The following is a 25,883-nucleotide window of genomic DNA, read 5'->3' as shown; positions in this document are numbered from 1 at the left end:
ATAGCGTTCTTTGTAGTGTAACGTTAGCTATTTTTAGACCCAAGTAGTTACTCGCTACTGCCCGGAGAAACTGGACTGCTAAATAAAGATTAAAGATCTAGTGTTGATGCTCATTCAATGCCAACAACATTAGCTAAATAGCTAACAAACGAAATACAACGTATAGCATAGCTACAACACAGAATAACGTTAATACAATTACATGCATCATTGTTTACAATGAACGGGTGGGACTAGTCAAAGGACTGGACACGGGGACAAGTTAAACATGAATTCATTTATTATAACAGGTAATCGAGTTGCGCTCCCGTGCCTACGCACCACAGGGCTATTCTATTCTATACGGCTTTGACGCTTCCTCCTCATCGTTGATTGCCTGTAGTAGCTGCATCTAACGTTAGTAGCTAACGTTAAAACTAACCTAAAGTTAGTTGCTCACCAACAATCTCAACATTTGTTTTATCATTAGCTCAAAAACACAGAACCGGACGAGTCAAGTTGGCCGCTCATAGATGCTGCTAGGATAATAACAACAATACTTCCGCTCCGGTCGGTGGGCTTCAAAATAAAAGTCTAAAACACCGGAAAAGACGGAGCGGTGGGCTTCAAAATAAAAGTTTTGGGAAATTAAAAACAAATTAAACAAAAAGGCCCAGTCATCTATTCACCTTTGTTTAATACACACAGCGTTGTCTCTAATGTTATCTAACTATTGATAGCTCCCGATATCATCAGTTTTGGTGCTGGCTAACTAGCGTGAGCTAACGTTAGCTTCTAGCCACAATGCTATATTGTTATAATGGCATATTCCATTGACGTTAGCATGCAGCTAACTGTAGCTACCGATCTTTTTTTATCAACAAATGACAGGCAGAACACACAGTGAATGTATCCGTTTTGTTTATTGCACTTTTATTAGGCTTTGCTGAAAAAGAATTGCTGCATTGAGTAAATAGGCAAGATGGTGGCGCCCATAGGCGTGTAGCTTATTGCCAGCGGAAGAGTGCAAGAATGCTTCCGCATTCGTCACCGACGCCCATGTGACCGCGGCAGCGCGAGAGAGCGGCAGTGCGGAAATAGGCTGTCTATTGCCATTCTCTAAGACAAACTCTAACCTTAACCAGCTCCTTAACAGCGCCTAAACTTAACCCTTCTAACCTTAACCAACTCCAAAACAATGCCTAACCTTAACCTTAACCTTAACCATGCCTAACCTTAACCTTAACCATAGAAAGAATATTGCCATTCTCTAAGACAAACTCTAACCTTAACCAGCTCCTTAACAGCGCCTAAACTTAACCCTTCTAACCTTAATCAACTCCGAAACAATGCCTAACCTTAACCTTAACCATGCCTAACCTTAACCGGCGAAAGAATACACGTTAAAAAAAAAAAAAAAAATGATGGGATTCGAACTTGTCACCAATGGACCGCAGGACCGCAGCGCTGCCAGGTGAGCTAAGCTTCGAATGAAAATCATCGCGGATTACGGCTACATAATGCCGCAAGCTCTGCCGCTCCGCTCTGCGGCTGCCGCGCCTGCCGCGGGGCGTGTCGCAGCCAATCAGGGAAAACGCGGAAGCACTCGGCAGCACTCCTCCGCTGGCAATAAGCAATAAGCCGCCCATAGGCGCCTGCCTTGTTGACATTTTCTTTGCTGGAGCTTCCAGGAAGTGTATTGGTACATTCAAGTTCTGATTGGTTGAAATTGCCTTCATGTTCGCCACCTACTGCCACCTACTGCTTTGGCAGTGTACTACATCACTGTGTCCAGGTGAAAAAAACGAAAGTGTGACTCAAGGCTGCCACGTTGCGGCGAAACTCACTGACAATGAAACGAAAATGAAACGACATACAGATGTCTTCAATAGACTCACAGGAATTGTGTAAAGTTGCCCAAATAGTGCTAGGAATAGCAATGCAGGTCCCCCTTAAAAAAATATAATAATAAATAAATAAAAATATTGAAAATGTTTTATGTTGTGGGACTTGTACAGCACTTGTTCAACTTTGTCAGTGCTGTAAAGTTTAAACCTTTTTAAATCTTAGACAAACAAAACACTTTGCTTTCATGAAATATTGTGCCGAGTTCGACCTCATCTTAAATAACAAACAGCATTGCTTGTTGTAGTTAACAAAGAGAGGCAGAGTTGATTTTGCACACACACAAAAAATCATATAAAAAAATAAAATAATTATAATCAAATTTTATTTCCATATTCGAATCCCATGCCCATCGAACGAAGCTTCGAAGTATTTAAGACAGCCCTACTAAGGACCCTTGGGCTGTCCAGAGAGATGCCTGACTATGACTAAGAATACCCCTGGGCTGTCCAAAGTAGTGCCTGAATGGAAATAATAATACACAGTATGACAAATAGTGGGGAATTTACAACAACAGTATTTCCATATGTCCAAACACGTCTGCCCTGGAGAACTGCATGCTGTGTACTACATGTCCAAAAAGGCAACTCCAGGCAATGCATGCATTGTCCCAAGTGCATGTCCAGATTTAAGTGTAACATGTCATGCACAAGCAACACACAGAAACATTCTCTCACCTCAGCATCTCTTTCTACCATAGCTATCACTTATCTTGTGCAAAACCAATCATTTCCAAAGATTTGATTTCAGAGTATGTATGATGAATTAGCAATAATTCACTTGATAAAGTCAAGTTGGATGCAACCGAATAAAACCATGTATTGAGTCGAGTGAAAACAGATGACTGACAAGCTTTTAAAATGGAAAGTAATTTGTAATTGCCGTGCAGGGAGACCGAGGTGTGGTTGATTTCTGTCACAGGCCAGTGACACTAGGAGAGGCAGTGGGTCAAAATGAATTGATAAGCAATGGCCCGCGGGGCCTTGAGTTTGACACATGTGGTCTAGAGAGTCCTCTCATGGCCCCACCTCAGTGTTTGTTGCTGCCTGACCCCTTGTGAGGTCAGATTGTGACATACCACTTGGATTAGCAGGCCGTGTCTTTGTACCCTAAAATAGAGAAGTAGAGGGGACACTCAAGACTAGCAGCTGCATCACACTGTGTAAACGTAGACTACAGGAGCATATAAAAGAGAGGCAGTCAGGCTGCTGAAACCACCTGGAGTCACATCGGTAGATACAAAGAGGCACAGACAGACACAAACCGAGTCCAGACAGAGTGGAGAAGTGACCACACGAGACTGAGGCCCTGAGACACAGCAACGAGTGGCAGACGCAACAAGAAGTTAATAGAGACATAACAAAGTGCCAAAGGCAAGACACAAACGGTGCGTACATCAAAGCTGTGGTTGACACTCAGTCACACACATAAGGTTACTGCCTGGAAATAGAGAATGAATGAATGAATGAAAACTTTATTTAACAGATTGCAGAATGGGTACAATACAGTACGGCTCAATACACACAATTGTTAAGGGGATGCAGACCAGAGAAAGACGTTTGTCTTGTTTAGGCTCAGCAGACAGGGGAGAGCCAAGTATGGCCTGAATCGCAGTAGAAGGTAAGAGACTGATAGAGCTATACCTCTACTGACTATGCAGTTCTGTGGTGGTGACAATGGGGTGTTATGTGTGTGCAATTCTAGGTAATGTTTGAGGGTCAGTGAATGCGTATAGCCCGGGGGGACTATGGGGGTCAGTTTGTGGTGGATAGGCCATTTCCTGAGTGCATAAGAAAGGCAGAAAAACAGCAGATTGTAGACTAAAGCCTCAGCTAAAATACGGGCCGTTTGCACAGATACCACACTAACAATGAGACGGGGTGAGTCGACAGTTTGGCGACATGTTGGTATGTTGTGATTGAAATGGGATGTGGAGGTTTAACATTACCGAAGAAGCACAACATTCACAGTTGTCCATAAAAACACAGTACAACCAATTAAATGTTCTTGTACACATTAAAAACCTTACTATACACTGGTGATTGTCTGGTATAGCTCAGGTTGCCATAGACAGGATGTGGATCTGGGTTACCCATGAGACCGCAGCTGTTGTGAAAAGGACCATATGTATGTGGCAAGGGAAGACTCTTTCCAAAGGCTCTGGGCGCGTAACACAGGCTGACAACATTCCAGCACGGGGCACACTCTTCCGGGCTTCCGGCTCATGTGTGAAGGTGCCAGGACTGTTGAAAAGCTAGCCGATGGGTAGAGTTGCATGTAACTATTTGGTGGGATGGGGTCAACAGCAAAGCAGTTTGCCATTTGATAGCTTGGTGTTGAATATAGCAGTAATGTAGGCCTCACTTGTTGATTTAAATCACTGCATGAGTAACGGCACTGGAATTGGGAGTGGCTGAGTGACCTGCTTTCAGATGCCACTGTTGGCATATTAGCCATCATAAGTTATAACATGGTGTTTCAAACAGTCAAGACTGATCCAGTGCTGCTTGACTTTCAGTGCTCCACATAACTTCTGGTTGAAACACAAATCAGCGGAATCTGTGCTTAAAATAGGACCATAGTTGATGCCACGGGTATGAAAGAGAAACATGACATTTTGATAAAACATGACTTGAAAATGGAATTTTCCCATTGAAAGGTCCTGGGAATCAAAAGTAATGGGAACCAAGTTACAGTGTGGAGAGGCCGTTTCCTCTTCCAGTAAGAAGAGAGGACTCATTAACCCTCTGCATTCTGTTCTCAGACAGAAATGAACAGAGTAGGTCAAATGTTTTTGATCTGCTTAAGTTGCGATAAACCATTATATGTGCCACGGTTCAAATACAAACAAATGCGAAGGTCCACACGAGCAATATCAATCAATACAAGTATTTATTGAATTTATGGTGAATCCAGGGGGGAAAAGCAATAGACCATATAACACAAAACAGGCTCGCAGACAGAAAGAGGGATTGTTCACAGTTCAGGGTCGTCGTCCAGTCCAAACGGTCAGTACACAGGGGGGTATCTCAGCCAGTCCAGGGTTCAGTACACAAAGAACACCTATCTCGCTTTCTCCTCTCCTCTACTTTCTCTCACCGTCGCAACTCTGAACAATAATCTCTCTCTCTACACCAATACTCCAACACCATACTCCGCTCAACACAACTCTCTTCATCTCAGGGTTAATGTAATGTGTGGGATGCTTGTGAGTGCACGTGGGGTGTGTGTCTAGCTGATTAGTACTGATATAGTACACCTGCACATAATTAGTAGTGTGTGTGTGCATGTGAGGTGGATGTGCCTAAATGCTGTGCAGGTGTGTTACATCAGTACTAATCAGCTACCTAAGTGACTGATATATCTCCCATCCTTCACGTATCCCAAGGAGGGGGGAGGAGATCTGTCAGTTTATATATTTATTAGGCGTGTAACGATGCATCGATCCTAATGTGACGATTCAACTGCATCGATTTGAAAATGTTAGAATCTATTTATAATCAAAATAAAAAAAAAATTTAATTGTTTTTATTGACCTATAGTCCATTCATGCTGAGTGAATCAGTTCCCCCAGCCACATTTGTGTATTCAACCTTTTTTGGGGAATTAACTGATGGAAAATTCATCGAATCGAATCGTGGTCAAATGAAGAGATTTCATGATGCATTGAATCGTTGCCTGAAGAATCATAATAGAATTTAATCGTTGTGAGGTCGCATCGTTACACCCCTAATATTTATAGATTAGATTCGATTGTACTTTATTGTCATATTTGCATACAACGAGATTTGGGACTCAAACTTAAGGTGCAGTAATAAAATCACACAAGTAATAAAAGAGAACATAAAATACTATACAGAAACATAAAATACTATACAAGAAACATAAAATACTATACAATAAGACAATGTTACAATACTGTACAATATACAAAATAACAACAATATACAAAGTAACAATACACAAAATAACAATCACAGTGTCAGACGGTAGTGGATGGGTATTGCACTGGATATTGCACTTGAGGGGGTAGGATGTTGCACAGTGTGGGAGGAGGGGGAAAGGGGTGAGTTATATAAGGGATAATAATGTATAGCTACGAGGTCATTGTCGCAGGCGCCTCGGTATTCTAAACTCCGTGTCGGTCAATTATTTTGCGACAATGACCAAGTATACGTATACATTATCCCGCTTATTACATGGCTAACTTGCTAACAATATACCTAATTCATTTTACACCATCGACAAGACGAGATCAAATGCAGACGCAGTTGTTCTGTGGCTCCGTCCACTGTCAGCCCAAATAAAGTTATTATTACGCCGGCAGGTGTGTGGACTGATTGCACTGCTGCAGTGTGTCAGTGGGCTTGATTTGCGAACAGCTGCGAACAGCGGTCATTATTGCTCGGCAGAGGTCCGTTATCGAGTAATAACGGACCTCTGACGAGCGCTATTGACCAATCACAATCAAGCATTTTGGCGAATGTTAAAACGCCATGTAATAATGGTGCTTATTACATGGCGTTTTAACATTCGCCGAAATGCTTGATTGTGATTGGTCAATAGCGCTCGGCAGAGGTCCGTTATTACTGTAACGGACCTCTGCCGAGCAATAATGACCGCTGTTCGCAATCAAGCCCACTGACACACTGCATCAGTGCAATCAGACACACCTGCCGGCTGCCGGCGAAGCTGCCGGCGATGACAGTGCGGAGCGGCAGAACAGAACTGCGTCTGCATTTGATCTCGTCTTGTCGATGGTGTAAAATGAATTAGGTATATTGTTAGTAAGTTAGCCATGTAATAAGCGGGATAATGTATAGCTATACTTGGTCATTGTCGCAAAATAATTGACCGACACAGAGTTTAGAATACCGAGACGCCTCGGTAATGCTATACATTATCCCTTACATATTGGGAGTTCAAGGTGGTGATGGCTCTGGGGAAGAAACTGTCTCAGCCTGTTTGTTCTGCAGTCTATATGTTACAATATAGACATAAAAGTGTAAGAACTCAGGGGAATGCATTCTTTATAACCACAACCAACTGTCAACATCATAAATACATTTTAAAAGATTATATAATATAATATATATATATAGGTCTATTTTATTAGACTTTGAAACACATTCTATTAATGGAATGGTGTCCTTTGCTGACTCTGTGTTGACAAAAGTCAGGGTAGAGTGGCAGAGTGATGATTAGCTGTGTTTACTGTAACCTGATTAAGATGACGGCCCGACATGGCAACCTCCCAGAAACATGAGTGCTGCTGAGCACATCCTAACCCCCACCTTACCTAAGACTTGTAGGTCGCATATTTACCCCGAGAGTTTGTTTACTGCCCCTGACTTAAGATAATGTTTTGCTTCCCTTAACCGCAGTAATATTTCATTTAATTTCCATTTAGTCATTTTAGCTGTAGCATAGTACTGTAGGTAGTAGTATAGGCATAGTAGCATAGTACATAGCAGATGGTAGTATATAGATATAGTAGCAAAGTACATAATAGTAAAAGACAGTAAGAAGTTTATTCCTTTTTTAGTTTTAATTTCCAATCTATTTCAGAGAAAATTGGGCAAGTTTCAGCTGTCCTGACTGGGGTGGGAAGTTCGTTCCACCATCGTTCTTGACTGTCCGTTCACAACCCACCATTGTACTATGTATCAAACCTTAGACTGGCCTTCTCCTACTTTAAGAAGACAGAGACATTGGCTGCAATTGATTTTCAAATGTATCCATTCTGACTATCCTGCTTACCTGAAACAGTTGATGGTCCCTTTCTCTTGTACTTATCGTCTAAGACACTCTGTACAGTATTTTTTCACAGTTTCTCCATTTTCAAAAGCAATGGCCAAAAAATCTTTCATGTTCAAAGCCCCTTCGGACTGGAACAATCTTCCGGTGTCCATTCGATCCATATCTTCATTTTACCTCTTTAAAAATGCTCTTTGTTCTAATTTTATTGGCAAGTGTACATGCTTCCTTGGTGGGGCTCCTGCGCTGGTGAGGGGACGTGGGGCACAGCCGCCCTTTATGCGGGTGTTACGGGTTAGCTAGTTGGCTCTACTCCTATTTTTAGGCAGGGGGGGCCGATTGGTTGATTTGGGCGCTCGTTGGGCGGGTTGATTGCTCCTCTTCTCCTGCCAGTCCTGGAGCTCAATTTCTATTACATCCTGTTTTCTACTCACCCTTTGAATGTTTTGTTGGGCCTTTCTCGCGGCGGCTGCCGGCGGTGTCATCGCAGGGTAAGCATATTTGTTTGCCCTGCGGTGGCAGCGTCATGTGACTGCCGGGGAGTGGGCCTCTTATGATGGAGATTGAGACATATCCTCTTATCCTCTTATAATGAGACATATCCTCTTACAATGTGTACTTGTTCTGTTGTGTTTTTGTATGTCCTGTATTTATTTAATTTTTGTTGTTGTTGTGTGTCATGTGTTACATTGCACAAAATGTGGGACCCTCTCGAAAACGAGATACTGTATCTCAAGTGGTTTTCCCAATAAAAGAATTTCAATATCGTGGAGCAAGGACAGAGTATAGCTGGCTTCGCTTTGATGACCTCCCAAGCCCAAATAGGAGTGGGTCTCAGGTGGGCAGAAACAGTTGGGTGGCTTCTTTTGTCAGGAAAGGGTGGATCCTTCTCACGTTATTCAGGAAGAATCTGCAGGTTCTGGTTATTGAGGCGATGTGAGCAGAGAAGTTCAGCCGGTTGTCAAGGACTACACCAAGGTTATTGGCGGTCGGGGACAGAGCCACGGTTACATTCTCTACTGTGATTAAAAGGTTGGCGGTGTGGAGTTTCAGCAGTCTTCCCCTTGTAAGTGCATCTAATAATAATAATAATAATAATAATACATTTCATTTGTAACGCACCCTACATTCCTGAGAATCTCAGAGTTAAAAAGAATAAAATAAAAATAGATATATAAAAAAGAAGAACACATAGCAGAACAACATGAGACTAATAAAAGGCCTTTCTAAAAAGGTAGGTCTTGAGTCCACGTTTAAAAGTGTCAACAGTTTGTGGTGCTCTCAGGTGGTTTGGGAGAGCATTCCACAGTCTGGGTGCGGCCGAGCAGAAGGCTCGATCGCCCATGGTGTGCAGCTTAGTCCTGGGGGCTTTGAGGAGGTAGGCTGTGCCGGAGCGTGAGGAGGACTGGGGGGTGAGGAGTTCCTTGAGGTAGGCAGGGGCACCACCGTGTACACACTGGTGAGTGAGGAGGGAGATCTTGTACTCGATCCTGTGTTCCACAGGGAGCCAGTGAAGTGATCTGAGGGTGGGGGTGATGTGGTCATGTTTGCGCACCCTCATCAGGATCCTAGCAGCGCTATTCTGGATGGATTGCAGTTTTTGAATGCTTTTACTAGGGATCCCGATGAGGAGTGCATTACAATTAGGGGTGGGAATCACCTGTTTCATCATGATACGATACGATATCGATTTTTTGGACAACGATACGATATTTGCCGATATCACAAAGTCTCTCACGATACAATACGATACGATTAGATTCAGGTGCCTGCGATCGATATGAGATGATATCATATGCCCATTTAACACAATCAGTAACATTTAGATCAACAAAAAAAAGGTAATGAAAATATCATTTGACATTTGTATTTTTGAGCTCTTCCAGACATTTAAAGGAAAATCAATCTATTGTTTTTAATACAAATAGACCTCCTGTTCACTGTAAAGTGCCACGTTTTTATATATTGAGCTTTAAACTTTAAGCTACATTTTTTGGAACTCAAAACTCACAACCTCCCTCTCCCAAACCGTTCCTACAACAATTTGTTGATGTTGCATGATCATGTATAGGCCTACATTTATTATGTATTATATTGTTTATGTTTAAATAACATTTAAACATCAAACTCCTCTGACCTCATCTGGTCTTTCCAAAGACGCGCGCACACACACACACACAGAAAGGGAGAATGCTATGCTGTAACATCTACACACACGGAGCTACTGCTGTTGTTCTTGGGCGGATATGAGACTCGCCACAGGATTTTCAAAATAAGAGTATCGATATGAATCGATCTTATTACATCGCATCGATCCGATTCGATTGTTGATAATTACATCGATGTATCGATCTGGATCGATGTATCGTCCCACCCCTAATTACAATAGTCCAGCCTGAGTGCGGCTGGGTGGCGCAGCGGACATTGCACTCGTCACCAACGCAAGAGACACCGGGTTCAAATCCGGCTGTCTTCGTTGCCTCCGGCTTGGGCCGGCCGTCATACTGGCTCAATTGGCAGAGTCAGCGGGTGGAAGTCGATGGGTGGTAATCTGGACGTTGTGGACAGCGACTCCTACAGGTCGGTTGGGGATGCCTGCACAGCAGAGACAGGAAATAGCGGGGGTAGTGTGAGCCTCCCACACGTTACACCTCGCCAATGAGAGTCCGCGCTGGCAGGTGAAAAGATGTGACAGGCTGCCTCCTCGTGTACCGGAGGGGACACGTGATGCAAGGCTTCTATCCTCCCTATGACCGACCTGTGGGGGGCATATGTGAGCAACGTTCAAGACAGGGGAGGGGTGAATTGGAAACAGCGAAATTGGGATGGGAGAAAAAATTTAAAAAAAAAAGGAGAAAAAGTGGATAAAAAAAAGGCCAGCCTGGAGGAGAAGAAAGGCGTGGACGAGTTTCTCTGAATTTGCCAGAGTGAGTGAGGAGCGGCGTTTTGAGATGTTCCTGAGGTGAAAGAAAGAGGTCTTGCAGAGGTGTTTGATGTGAGTCTCGTATGTGAGGTGGGGGTCCATTTTCACGCCCAAGTTAGTAACAAGGGTGGAGAGAGGAATGTCCTGGCCGGAGAAGGAGATGGTGGTGATGGTGGATGACCGGACCTGGTGTGGGGTACCCACCAGCATGGCTTCCGTTTTGGAGCTGTTGACCTGTAGAAACCTGTGGTTCATCCACGCCTTAGTCTCCTCCAGGCAAGCGGTCAGTGTGGGGGGTGATGAAGGTGAAGATGGTAAAATCCGGATGTACAGCTGGGTGTTGTCAGCTTACTTATTAGCTTAATAAGTAAGCTAGTGACCACTGTCCCTGTTGTCCACTGTAAACATCATCAGTCAGGCGCTTCATTCACTTGAATCCACTCCTGAGTAGTGACAATTTGGAGTACAATGTAGTACAGTATGTGTTTGTTTTGACATTTTGACAAATAAAATAAAAATATATATTACATAGAATAATATTGTTGTATACTTGGTTTATAATTCAGAAGAATATTAGACAAGCTTGACACATGGTGTTGACAGCGGACAACAGGTACTACAGCCGAGGCCGCTAGCTTACTTGTAGATTTATTTAGAAGGTGGTAAGACTGCTGGATTTTGACAGGCTCTGCCGGAGGGAAATATCCCTTTAAGCCAGCATAAGACCTCAACTCTGTAAGGTTAAAACTTCTGCCATTGAGAGTGTCAACGTTTCTCTATTCCCATAGAGATGCCGCGGCAGTTCCCCAAGATCTCGCTGAGCGAGGTGGACGAGGAGGTGCGCCTGCTAGCGGAGAAGGTGTACGCCTCAGCCCTGAAGGAAGAGGACAGCAAGGAAGTGCTGGCGTTGTTCACCGTGCCGGAGGACTGTCCCATCGGCCTGCATGAGGACAGGGAGCGCGAGCTGCAGAAGGAGCTGGCTGAGGAGCACTCTGAGGAGTCTACCAAGAGGTTTGGAGGAGAATCACTTGATTCAGTACCAGTATACAGTTTACAGTATAGTATATACTAGGGCTGTCTTAAATACTTCGAAGCTTCGTTCGATGGGCACGGGATTCGAATGGGGAAATAAAATTTGAATATTAAAAAAAATATATATATTTACCTGCAAAATCTTGCGCTTCCAATGCAACGGACGATACGCCTCATTAACTCCGCCTCTCTTTGTTAACTACAACAAGCACATGGAGATTCCTCATTAACTCCTCTCTGTGTTGAATACAACTTGCTGCTTTTATAAAGCCTCAAATGACGGCTTACAATATTTCATAAAAGTGTTTAGTTTGTCTAAGATTTAAAAAGGTTTAAACTTTACAGCACTGACAATTCTCTATAGTATTTTTAGTTTTACCTGTGTTTGATAAGACACCCAGTCAGCAGCAGTGTCCCGACCCATATACATATATGTCTTAATAAAACGTGCTTAATTAAGTCGAATTCTGCCTTTGTCTCTATTAACTACATATACATATTTATATAATTGTTTGCTTTATAGACGGAGGTTGCAACATAATTATGTAATGTAATGTCGTTGGCTGTGTAACGGAGAGCAGCCGCCCAGGCAGCGCAGCTCCTGACTCATTATTAATTTAATTGATGAATCCAATCCAATCCACTTTATTTATAGAGCACATTTAAAAACAACAAAGTTGACCAAAGTTGGTACAAGTCCCACAACATAAGATAAAAAAATAAATAAATAGAAAATTATAATATATTTTTTATTTTAAAGGGGACATGCATTGCTATTCCTTTTACTATTTCGGCAACTTTACACAATTCATATGGAACACATCTGTAAAGTTTCTTTAAAAAAAGAAAATCATTGTTTTATATTTTTTATCAATTACTCAAAAGCAAAAATGTTCGACTTCAAGATTCCAAGCTGTTTGTGCTGGGCTCCGCCCATAAGCGCTTTGAGTGACAGTCGACCCCCACTGTCTACGACTGGCACAGAGAGAGAGGTAGAAAGATTGAGGGGGATACTAATTAATTTCGCCGCGGGGGGCATAATCCCACGGGACAATGCATTGGTAACTTGTTTCAAATGACAATATATACCGCTGTGAATATTATTGCACGGATCGGAATATGGGCATGCGCGTGGGAGTCAAAGATATTTTGACAGTGATATCCCAGGGAGAAGCCCCACACCAGCCCCTCGCGCACCCACATTTACACACTCCTGCGCGTGGTCCCTCTCTCTCTCTACCAGGGAGAAGCCCCACACCAGCCCCGCACGCACACACATTTACACACTCCTGCGCGCGGTCCCCCCCTCTCTCTCTTTCTCTCTCTCTCTCTACCAGGGAGAAGACCCTCCACGTGCGCCGGTCAGGTTGTGTGTAAAATGCGTGTGTGTTTGTGTTTCCCTGCGCGCCGGTCAGGTTGTGTGTGTGTAAATGCGTGTGTTTGTGTTTCCCCGCGGTCAGGTTGTGTGTGTGTAAATGCGTGTGTTTATGTTTCCCCGCGTAGCTGGTCAGGTTGTGTGTGTGTAAATGCGTGTGTTTGTTTCCCCGACAGAAGCTCCTCTCCCTCTCTCTCTCTCCCTCTTTATCTCTCTCTCTCTCGCTCACTCGTTCTCTGCCTCTCTCTGTCGGCACCCGCTTGAGGAAGTGCAGGTATTTCCACTCGCATGGTTGCGCTACAACCATAGAGGGGACGTTATGCAGATCAGTGCCTTATTCACGTCAGCAAAACAGTCAAATCAGAATGACCTAATTCACTGATGGAGGAGATTGTCTCAACTGAATTAGAGCAATCCGCCAAAATGGTAATTAGAGACACAGACCCATTGATACTAACCCCCCATTGCTATAAAACAATGCTAAACACTGGAAAATGCCATTTGTAAGACACGGGACCTTTACATTTTTTTTCTTTTTTTATCTCAAAGCTTCGAATTAAAATCGAATCTCGGCCCCTAGGCTTTGACGGCCAAAAAAAGATTCGAAGGTCAGCCCTAATATATACAGTATAGAGTACATACCTGCCTTTAAAAAATATATATATTCTATTTATTTTTGGGCTTTCTGTATTTTTCACCCATCCCAATTTAGTCGTTATGCCAATTCCCTTCCTGGTCGTTGCGCGCATTGCCCCACTGTCGGCCTGAGGAGGGTGTAGAACTACCACATGCCTCCTCCGATATATGGAGTCGCCAGCCGTTTCTTTTCACGGAACAGTGAGGAGTTTCACTTAGGGCTGGGCGATATAACGATAACGATAAATATCGCGATATATTTGAATAATCTATATCGAATATCGAAATAAAACAAAAATCGAAAAATCTTTTTTTTCTTTTTTTTTACCTGCAACAGGGCAGTTTTAAAACCAGAGACAGTGGACATACTTGTCTTTCTTGCCTGCAACTTAAAGTAATGGCTTTGCTTGTCCAAATGACAATACTGACCAAATTGAGATTTATTTTTCTCTTGTCCATTTATTTTGTTTGCTTTCTAATTTAAAATACAGTTTGAAACCGTCTGTACACAGTAGGCTATGTGTGCTAGCAGAACTAGACTCCAGTCACGAGTCACAGTGCACATGTGCGGTGGTTTGTCCACCAAAAAAGCGCCAAAAGATCGAAAATAAACTAGCAGAGCCAGAACTGTTCAACTCCCCTGGAGCCACAGCCAGCAGAGAAGCCGGTTTACTTTCGCTTTTAAACCAGCTGCAGCCTGAGAACTGGAGTGTGAGGGGATGTAACACTAAAGATGGCGGCAATGACAAAGAATTGCTGCAAAATAAACATACATCTGTTTATAAAAAAAAAAAAAAAAAAAATTATACTTATAACAATTTCGATAATTATTGATATAGCGAAATATGATAACATTATCATATCGTTATCGCGATATGATTTTTTTCCATATCGCACAGCCCTAGTTTCACTGGGGGAACGTAACACGTGCGGAGGTTCACGTTATTTCCCCAGCCCAGATCCCCTCCCTGCTGAACAGGCGCCCCGACCGACCAATAGGAGTCGCAGTTTACAACGACCAGGACACATACCCCACCGGCTTCCCACCCGCTAACACTGCCTATTGTGTTAGTAGGTGTAACCTCGGGTTCAGATTCATAACTAGCGTAGGAACATAAATAGTTAATGTTAGTAGGTAAGAACTTTCTAGACAGTAAAACATTCTAGGCCCAGACTCCCCAAAACCCCATAGGATTGTGATAATGTAGTCCTGGGATAATATGCACAGGGACGTGCATTAGGATAGAAGGGGAGAATGTAACCCCAGGTTCAGATTCATAATTATCGATTACATAAATAGTTCCTGTTTATCTCTGGCTACCACTTCCTGTTTTACCATGAGGTCCCACTTCCTGTATATAGGGTATGATGTCATGATTTGAAGGTTCTGGAACCTTTGTGATGTCATCCTATGATGTCATATAGAACGTTCCGGAACATCTTGGTTTCCTATATATTCAGCCAGCTCTCAAGCAGCCAGTCTCTTTCTCCTCGACCACTGGACCCGCAACATCACCGAGACGGACCGGACTAACCAACCGACTGGAAGCCGCAAGTCTCCACCAGCATCCCGGAGCAGTCCAGACCACCCCTCACCAAGCGTGCTCAGCTGGATAGATACCCCGATGGCGAGCCAACCCCGGAACATTTGATAAGACTAATGCCAGCCTGATGTGAATACCCATGTATACTAGTGCTCAACTATTGCTACACCACTAGTCCGGTAGGATTGAACTGAACGAGACTACAAGGACTTCCAAGGGAGGCGATCCCGTTCATCTTATGTTATTTTGATATTGTATTTTGTATTTGAATTGATTTAACTGGATATATGGATACAGATATTCTGCCATTGTATGATGTTATAATAGAACCTTCTAGAACATAGAACCTTCTAGAACATACTCCCTTGGAAGTCCTTGTAGTCTCAGTTCATCCTACCGGACTAGTGGAGTAGCAATAGTTGAGCACTAGTATACATGGGTATTCACATCAGGCTGGCATTAGTCTTATCAAATGTTCCGGGGTTGGCTCGCCATCGGGTATCTATCCAGCTGAGCACGCTTGGTGATGGGTGGTCTGGACCATTTTATAAATAGGCAATTGAAACAGTAAAAATACAAATTGTTTTACAACCCAAGTATAAACAAGGAAAAGGGCGTATGATTTGGTTCCCATCCTCTCAATAGGCCGGGAGCCAGGTCTACCCCTCAGGATGTTTTTTGCTACCTTTTTTTCATTATTATTTCCTGTTACCCCATACCTTGGGCCATCACGAGTTGATAATGACCACCCCCAAATCAGCCCTGTGTGGCCTCAGGGGCCAAAAAGCCCTCTTTTTGGGAAAAGCTTCTGGCGAAATTATGTAATTGCAAATATGAGGATACTGCAACTGCATAAATGGTCAGATAAGTCTGAAACTTTGCATGGTGTATCCTGACACATAGGGGACAAGTATCAGCATAATACTCTGGGGCTTACTACCTTTCTATTGTCAAATATCACCCTCAGAATACCCCAAAAGACAAAAAAATGTCTGTCCGCCTGACAAATTGTCCTCAAAAGTGATCATTTTCAAGTATTTTATTATACATGTTGCTGCCTCACATGGATATAAAAACCTCCCACATTTATAAGCTTCAATTTAAGTCCAAGATGACCTTTCTATCTAGAATATTACACCTGCTATGACCAAAGTTCTCCATTGTACCTCAAATCGAGAAAATAGAACATTACCCTTTTTTATTCTCTTTTTTTCTCCCTTGCTTTTTATATCTAAAAAATATATTAAATAAAAGTTGAGACTTAAGTAATGTAATGCTACACTATCTGAAGTTAATTACATGAAAAGTGAACAATGTTACGCCCCCTGGTGGACCGGGGTATCACAGTGCAACATAAAGCAGTGCTGACCGGGTTACACACACCAACCAACCAAAACCCTAACCCTGTTTCATGTCACATCCCACCTGAAGTTATTCAGCAAAGACAATTTTGTGACAGTGACTGGGACAATTTTGATCAACTAGTATCAGATGTATATGGAGCAGGGTCCATTCATACTGCTGCAGGGATCTACATGCAAGATCTCGGTTACAGTGCAGATGCAGAAGCACTTACCTCAGCACAGCCTACACAAGAGCCCTGTGCAGATGCAGAAGCACTTACCTCAGCACAGCCTACACAAGAGACCTGTGCAGATACAGAAGCACTTACCTCAGCACAGCCTACACAAGAGCCCTGTGCAGATGCAGAAGCACTTACCTCAGCACAGCCTACACAAGAGCCCTGTGCAGATGCAGAAGCACTTACCTCAGCACAGCCTACACAAGAGCCCTGTGCAGATGCAGAAGCACTTACCTCAGCACAGCCTACACAAGAGCCCTGTGCAGATACAGAAGCACTTACCTCAGCACAGCCTACACAAGAGCCCTGTGCAGATACAGAAGCACTTACCTCAGCACAGCCTACAGAAGAGCCCTGTGCAGATACAGAAGCACTTACCTCAGCACAGCCTACACAAGAGCCCTGTGCAGATACAGAAGCACTTACCTCAGCACAGCCTACACAAGAGTCTAATCCGAACACTCAGCCTACAAAAAAACAGCGACCATTTAAAAGTCCTGCCACAGCGCTGCCAACTTACTACAAGCGGAAACGATCTGAACCAACTAACTTGGTGTCATCTAGTTCAAATAACTCAACCACATACACCCAATTAAAATCATCAGATACTGATCTAATTTGAGTCTTTGCTCGTAAAATAAACTCTGAGGATCAGCGCATCCCTGGTTTGTCAGGCTGGGTGTCTGTTACTGGCCAGTTTCCAAAATGCCTCACCACAATTGGGTACTATCCCATGATCAATGCTCCCATAACTGACTTGGCAACCATTCAAGAATGCTTTAGATGCAGCCAGGCTGCGTCTCTTGAAGCTGGACAAGAGTACACCATCAGTACATTTAATCTAGGTGTTTGCATGAAAGCATACCCTCTAGTGTGGGATGAACCTGAAAAATACCAAAAACATATCATCCTCATTGGAACATTTTATTGTTGTGGAGCATACTTGAAAGGCATAGGCAAAAGATACTGTCAAGGGAGTGGATGGGTAGAAGTGGCTTTGGAAGCAAAACTGATCACCACATCGGTGGCTGGGGTCACAGATGGAGAGAACTGGGACAGAGCGATGAACACACACAAATCCATGCTGGAAACTTGTCTAGAGAGACTCTTCTATGACAAGTATCTGGAGACTCATGAACCACTCTCTGCAGAATGGACTGCATTTCTGGAAAATCTCACTCTGAATGAATCTACTCTCGCTGAAGTGCTCTCACCAGAAGATGTATCTCACCACATGGTAGAATATCATGCATTCAGAGAAGCAGTGAGAAATGGGGAGCTGGGAGAAACTGGACAGTTTTGGATGGAATACATGGACTGCACCTGGCTCGTCCTGTCAATGAATAAGGCAATCAAAATGAATGACTATGAAGGATACAAAGCCACCCTAAACAACATGCCAGACCTTTTCTTCTGCTCAGACCAGCAGAACTATGCTAGATTCCTCACATACTTGGGATACTATCTTGAACACATTGAGGAAACACATCCAGGATCTGAGAAACGTTTGCGTGCTGGAGCAATCAGTGTATCCAGATCACAAATCCCAGCCAACCGCTGCCACACTGACGAAACAATAGAAGAGACTGCTATGAAATGGCTCAAGTCAAACTCAGGGTCTGGAACATATTCTGCAGGGATCTGTGGAATCACCAGTAACTATGAAGCCAGCCAACGTCATATCCTGACTGCCCATGCCAAAGGAGAGTATGTAGAAGAGATGTGGAAAATGACAAGCGACCGAGGTGAACATACAGTGAAGCAGCAACGAGATCTAAGACCACGTGAAATCACTCTGTCTGAGCAGCAAGTCCAGCAAACAGTTAAAGCATTTCAGAGTTTTATCAACCCATTTCAGCTTGATACTTCTCAGCCCTTGACAAGTTTGACTTCAGGAGCAGCTATGCCAGAAGAGGTGCGCAATGATGTGCTGAATGCCCTGAAAAATGGCAAAACTCAAAAAGAGAAGTTCATCTGTGATCGACTTCAGACAAAAAAAATCCTTTTCTTTGAACATATCAAGAGGAAGACAATGATTCAAGACAATGTCATCTACCACACCTAAAAGGAAGCTTGTGGCATCAAACCAGAAAGTGATCCAGTACAAGGCCACAAGTGGGTTCATCTTTCAGATCTTTGTCAAATCACAACAACTCAAGTCACAAATAAGCATCTCTGACCTAATGACCTATCCCTTGACTCTGACGCCATACTCCATCTCAACAATCGATAGTTTTTTTTCGCAAAAACCAACAAAGCAAACGGAATGAACTGCATGAGCAAAGATGCTGAGAATGCCCAACTTCCTTCCCCAAGCCAATGTGCTCTCATTCAAGATGGAAACTCCTCATTCTACATGCGTGATGTGCCACGAACAATGAAGAATATATCAGAGCGCACCTTCAAAAGTCTACCGGCTGCAGCTGAAACAGTATTCAGCACAGACACTTACCTTGACCGTCTTCATTCACCAAAATCAGCTGAGAGGGATCGCAGAGGTTGTGGTGAACGTTTTATGGTGAAGGGGCTAAATGTTCATCAGCCCACTGATTTGAATGGTTTTCTCACAAATGATGAAAACAAGAAGGCCCTCATTCATTTACTTCTGGATCACTGGAGCTCTGAAGATATGATGAAAGACATCCTCCGAAGGCCTGTTATTTTCGTAGAGGCTGGTCAAGCCTTTAAGATAGAATGCAATGCTGGAGTGATGTCTAAAGAGCTTCTACCTGAGATCTGTTCAAAACATGAAGAAACGGATGTGAGGGTAATCATTTACATGCAGTATATCCAAACCAAAATGCCTCACATCACAACAGTCAGAGTCAGAGCAAAAGACTCTGACATTTTCTTCATCCTCCTGTATTATGCCAAGTCATCAACTGTCAACATCCTCTTTGACATGGGAGATAGACTTATCAACATCAACCAGCTGGCTGAAGATTACCCAGAGGAACACATTTCAGCTCTCCTGGCCTTGCACGCATTCACTGGTGCTGACTGCACATCAGCATTCAAAGGCAAAGGGAAGGTGCGACTGATGAAGATTCTGAATCAGAACTCAAAGTTTATCCAGATCTTTGCTGAAGTGGGGAACTCTTGGGAGCTTGATGAGCGGATTCTCAGTGGTGTTGAAGAGTTCACCTGTCGCCTCTATGGTTTCAGTCGTCTAATCAAGAAGGTTGATGAGGCAAGAGAAATTAAAGTCAAGAAGATGTGTGGCTCAAGCCTTGAGCTTCAACAGGGTATCTCTGTTGACCTCTCCACCTTCCCACCTTGCAAGAGGGTCCTCTTACAGCACATGAGAAGAGTCAACTTCCAGGCATGTGTCTGGAAGAGAGCTCATGAGCACTACCCGGAGATCCCATCCCCTCTCACATTAACACGGAGACTGGCAAGCTAGAACCACTGTGGTTTGAGGGTGACGTCATCCCCAAAGCCCTCGTCGATGTCTTGGCAGAAGAAGAAACAGATGAAGATGACTTAACAGATGAAATCCATATAAATATGGATGATGATGATGATGATGATGATGATGATGATGAGGAGGAGGAGGAGGAAGAGGAGGAGGAAAATTATGATTAAAATTATCATCATAGTTTTATAGTCAGCTAATGGATCACAGCAAATAGAGTAAGCAGCAAAAATGTATGTATTCTATTTTTAGTTTGAGCTGTATTTTATTTTCTCCATTTGGCTGTATAGAATATCTATCTACAGTTTATTAATGTTGATTCTATTTACTTCTTGATAACAGACTGCACACTAGAGTGATTTTGTTCATTGTGTTGTTGACTTTGTTCTTCAATAGATTTCATATTTAGTTACCGGGTTTTCTGTGACTGAACCCTCCTTTGCTCAATCTGTTTTATGTTGCACTGTGATACCCCGGTCCACCAGGGGGCGTAACATTGTTCACTTTTCAAGTAAGTAACTTCAGATAGTATAGCATTACATTACTTAAGTCTCAACTCCTGTTTAATATATTTTTTAGATATAAAAAGCAAGGGAGAAAAAAAGAGAATAAAAAAGGGTCATGTTTTCTCGATTTGAGGTACAATGGAGAACTTTGGTCATAGCAGGTGTAATATTCTAGATAGAAAGGTCATCTTGGACTTTAATTGAAGCTTATAAATGTGGGAAGTTTTTATATCCATGTGAGGCAGCAACATGTATAATAAAATACTTGAAAATGATCACTTTTGAGGACAATTTGTCAGGCGGACAGACATTTTTTTGTCTTTTGGGGTATTCTGAGGGTGCTATTTGACAATAGAAAGGTAGAAAGCCCCAGAGTATTATGCTGATACCTTTCCCCTATGTGTCAGGATACACCATGCAAAGTTTCAGACTTATCTGACCATTTATGCAGTTGCAGTATCCTCATATTTGCAATTACATAATTTCGCCAGAAGCTTTTCCCAAAAAGAGGGTTTTTTGGCCCCTGAGGCCACACAGGGCTGATTTGGGGGTGGTCATTATCAACTCGTGATGGCCCAAGGTATGGGGTAACAGGAAATAATAATGAAAAAAAGGTAGCAAAAAACATCCTGAGGGGTAGACCTGGCTCCCGGCCTACAAGGGATGTAGTGGAGGGTAAACACACATAAACTCTTTTTTCTTTTTAATCTTTAATAAGGCCTTTTTATTATGTCCCCAATGGAAAACTTTGTTAACATCTGCAATAAAAAATATATATACATTACCTGTTTTATATAACCTTTCCAGTCTGTTCACCTCATTCCAATATTTTTTATTGCTGTAAAATGGGATTGTCAAGCAATCGATACTTTATATTGGCGTCACCGTATCGATATAATATTGGCATGCCAAATATCACAATACCGTATGTACCTTTCTCTTTTTATGGTCAACTAGCATGAATACTTATTTTATTTAAATGTTTATCCTTTCTCCCTCTCCTTCTCTCTCTGCTCTTGATCCCAGGGGTGGTAGGGAGGGATAAGGGGTGGGCATAGCGGGTCATTGTCCATGTGTCTTCAACGTTTGAATAATTTGTACAAGTCTACATTTATGTCTGTATTATATTACCGGTAGTCTGAATAATTGAGTGTCTAATTTGTATGTTTATTTCAATAATCACTGTCTATATTTTGATATGTTTGTTCAAATAACTGAACATTTCTACAAATAAAGGTGTAAAAAAAAATATATCACAATACCGGTATATTGCTGCATGGATTTTCCCTCACCCCTAATAGCTAGCCCATCTTTGATTTCACCGCTGCATCCATCCCGTGTTCCTGCAGGAAGAAGACTTTCAAGATGAATCGCTCCCAGTCGGTGACCATACCGTCTCTGCAGTTCCCCGTCAGCGCGGAGTGGGCCATGTCTGTGGTCTCTCCACTGCTCTCCCCCGCCTCGCAACAGCCCTGCGTCCCTGAGAGCTTCCCAGAGTTCCAGAGGGTCACCATCAGCGGAGATTACTGCGCCGGGGTAAATGTGATATTCCTGCATGTACTATCCATGTGAAACTGCACATAAAAAAACTTAAACGCGGGGCGCCCTCGTGGCGCACCGCATAGTGCCTCGCACACCTACGCGGCCGCCCCCGGGTTCGCCTCCCGCTCCCGGCGATATTTGTCGCATGTCTTCCCCACATCTCCTCCCGTTCGCCCTCTCCTCTGTCAGTCCTGCGTGACCAGTAAAGCTGTAAAATTGCTAACAAATAAATTAAAATAAACTAAAACGTTTCAGTTTCGCCCCAAACTTCGAATTTACACAGCGACAGTGGCTCAAGAGGTAGAGGGGTCGTCTGGTAATCGGAAGGTTCCCGGTTTGATGACGCCTCTCCCCGGGCAGTGTCCTTGACCAAGGCACTTAACCCCTAACTGCTCCTGATGTGCAGGTTGGCACCTTGCATGGTTGCCTCCGCCATCGGTAAGTGAATGGGAATGTGAGGCGCTTTGGAGAAAAGCTCTATATTATAAATGCAGTCCATTTGCACCAAAATATTAAAAGCACAATCCGAGATTGCAGATAAAAAAGACTGAAGATGAGACGTGATGCTCTCAACTTGTGAAGTCACAATTAGACTTCGCTCTTGCCGTGTGGCAATATGAAAAGAAGTCAGATTGTCTGTCCTGGGCTATTAGCCTGACATGTCCGACCCATGGAATGTACACACGTTGAGAAATAAACAAATAGTTTGCAGGCAAAATTGGTCATCAATAAAGTCAATTTGACTCACCGTGGTGATGTGTTGGCGTCTTGTCTCTCATGCTGGGAGGGATTCCTGGCGCTGTGATCACATTAAAGTGTGGGGAAATACTATTTTGTGCCCCTCTGTATGTTAACAGCAGCAAGGCACAGCTCGCGCATGAAGGCTATTCTAAACTTTAATATAAAACCCCTGTCTGATTGCACACCGACACCCTGTTGCCTTGGTAACACAGATAAATGGAGAAATTGTGTTTTTCGTGTACTTTACGGCATGAGAGACAAGACACCATCACATCACCATAGTAAAGTCAAATTGACGACCATTTTCTCCAGCAAGCTATTTGTTTATTTCTCAATGTGCCGCTTTCAGACCCTATGGAAAGCTAGCTTGCGTACATCGCATGGGTCTGATGTCAGGCAGTATTTTTAAGATAAAAGGTATTTCAATATAGGCCAGTCCTATATTGCCATTAGAGTAAAACTAATTGTATATGTTTGATAGTTTGAGTGATTTTATCTTCAAGAACATACCATGTGTATACCCAAAGTTTAAGATGGTGAAATAAATTCTGGATTGTACCTCTCAAATATGTGAATCAATTTAAAATGGTGACTATGCACATCTCCAGATCACAGTGGAGGACTATGAGCAGGCGGCTAAGAGTCTTCTGAAAGCTCTATTCATCAGAGAGAAATACTCCAGGCTGGCCTACCACCGATTCCCCAGGACCACTGCCCAGTTCCTCCGCAGCGCAGAGAATGAAAAGTGGAAGGAGGAGGATGAGATCTTGCCAGGTAAGATGAGTCGTGTTTACCCAGCATGCACCACGGGTACTTCTCCCTGTGTACTCCTCCAAACAAAGGCCTCTGATTCAAACTCTTGACTTGACAATCTGTCACACTATGATAGAAAATACAGATATGGCGCTTCTTTGGGCAATCCATCAATAAAAGAAGGTGTAACACTTTAATTTAGGGACACGGATAATGATTAAGTGCCTACTAGTAGGAACTAGTGAGGAACTATGGGATAACAAAGAGAAGGAACAAACTTGACTTAAACTGATTTTATTCTGTATTTTGGTTTTAGAATTCGTCTAACCACCACTCCCTATCATCCGCAGAGATGCAGCCTTGCCCGGGTGAAGGGGAGGACCCGTATACCATGGAGGGCATCCCGGAGGACCTGAACTATGCGCTGCAGATGAAGGACGGCATAGTGAACGTCTATGACGACGCAGAGGCCCTGAAGCAGCAGCAGCCGCGCAGCCTTCCGTACCCCGACCTGGAGACCTTCGCCATCGACCTGAGCCACGTCCTCGCCATGATCGCCGACGGCCCAACGTGAGAGAGCATCCCCGGCCGCGGTACACTGTGACCTGCAGAGCCCACGTTTTACTTGTAGCACAGGGTGCAGGGAACGCTCCTTTTACATGTTGGGGGGAGGGGTGTTGACAGGGTGCAGGGAACGCTCTGTTTACATGTTAGGGGGGAGGGGTGTTGATTCTCTAGATCCATGATACGACTTTTCAAAGTCATAGTTCAATTAGATTTTTTATTTGCTTTTCCACACATTGATGGCAATGCACACATTCCTCAATAGAGTTATAATTTGTTAGAGAACAAATATGTTCTAACAATTGTTATGCACTTTTTGTTAAAAGTTAAAATAAACAAATAAACACACAGTGTGAAATGTCCATTCAGGGAAAAACATACTCCAGATTAAGTACTCAAATCTTAAAATAAAATCAGAGGTGGCCCATATTATGTATGGGGCATGGCAAATCCATGCTTTGATTTAAATTCCGTATTCCTTATTTTCAATATACATGTTATTTAAAAATTTAAAAAAAAAAAAAATTGATCTTTTTCCCCCTCCATTTTCCTCCGATTTTCTCCCATCCCAATGTTAGTCGTATGCCAATTCCCAGTCCCTTCCTGGTCGCTGCGCACTTACCCCCCACAGTCGGATCATCTGGGAGAGTGGAGGCTACCATGTGCTTCCTCCGACACACGTCCAGCCAATCACCGCTTCTTTTCACCTGGCAGCGCGGATTCTCATCGAGAGGGCGTAGCGTGTAGGAGGATCACACTATCCCCCTCGAGTCCTATCCGCGCTTAGCAGGCGCCCCGACCGAACTGTAGGAGTCGCTGTTTACAACGACCCGGACCCACCCCGCCAGCTTCTCCGACAATGACAGAGTATAGGCTATACATTATCCCACTTATTACATGGCTAACTTACTAACAATATACCTAATTAATTTTACACCATCGACAAGACGAGATCAAATGCAGACGCAGTTCTGTTCTGTCGCTCCCGCTGTCGTCGCCGGGGCGCGTGAATATTTTAGGCAACCAACTTGTGTTTAGCGTTTCTCTGATTGGCCAATACGCCCATGTGACCACGGCAGCGCGAGAGAGCTGCAGCGCGGAAATAGGCTGTCTATTGCCTCAAATAGGCTGTCTATTGCCATTCTCTAAGACAAACTCTAACCTTAACCAGCTCCTTAACAGCGCCTAAACTTAACCCTTCTAACCTTAAGCAACTCCGAAACAATGCCTAACCTTAACCAACTCCGAAACAATGCTTAAAGTTATGCCTAAACTTAACGGCGAAAGAATGCGAATGCACGTTAAAAAAAAAAAATTGGCGCTGCCAATTGAGCTAGTTCTGGATAGTAAAAAAGGGCGGATTACTGCTACATAATGCTGCCGCGACGGAGCTCCGCTCTGCTGCTGCCGCGGGGGCGTGGCTAGACGCAAGTTGGGCGTGGTTAGACACAAGTTGGTTGCCTTTAATATTCACGCCGCTGGGGCGGCAGCCGGCATGTCTGTGGTCTGATTGCACTGATGACAGTGGGCTTGATTGCTACAGCTGCGCACAGCGGTCATTATTGTTCGGCAGAGGTCCGTTATGTAAGGGATAATGTATGGCTACGAGGTCATTGTCGCAAAATAATT

The 25,883-nt window shown here is 43.4% G+C and overlaps 1 protein-coding gene across 4 annotated transcripts in view; it reads left to right on the top strand.

Annotated features, from left to right (window-relative positions):
- ampd3b (adenosine monophosphate deaminase 3b) overlaps positions 1-25,883 on the top strand; it is a 76,560-nt gene that overhangs the window by 34,764 nt on the left and 15,913 nt on the right. For all 4 annotated transcript variants that reach the window (XM_084334689.1, XM_084334687.1, XM_084334688.1 and 1 more), the window contains 4 exons: positions 11,353-11,575; positions 22,004-22,190; positions 23,546-23,711; positions 24,041-24,260. In XM_084334689.1, coding sequence (XP_084190815.1) covers positions 11,355-11,575; positions 22,004-22,190; positions 23,546-23,711; positions 24,041-24,260 — 794 coding nt within the window. In that variant the 5' untranslated portion in view covers positions 11,353-11,354. The remainder of the gene's footprint in view (positions 1-11,352; positions 11,576-22,003; positions 22,191-23,545; positions 23,712-24,040; positions 24,261-25,883) is intronic.

Source organism: Notolepis coatsorum (assembly GCF_963971535.1).
Source record: "Notolepis coatsorum genome assembly, chromosome: 18".
NCBI classification, from domain to species: domain Eukaryota; kingdom Metazoa; phylum Chordata; class Actinopteri; order Aulopiformes; family Paralepididae; genus Notolepis; species Notolepis coatsorum.
The sequence above is the reverse complement of the archived record's forward strand: the minus strand, read 5'-3'. Positions and strand labels throughout refer to the sequence as shown.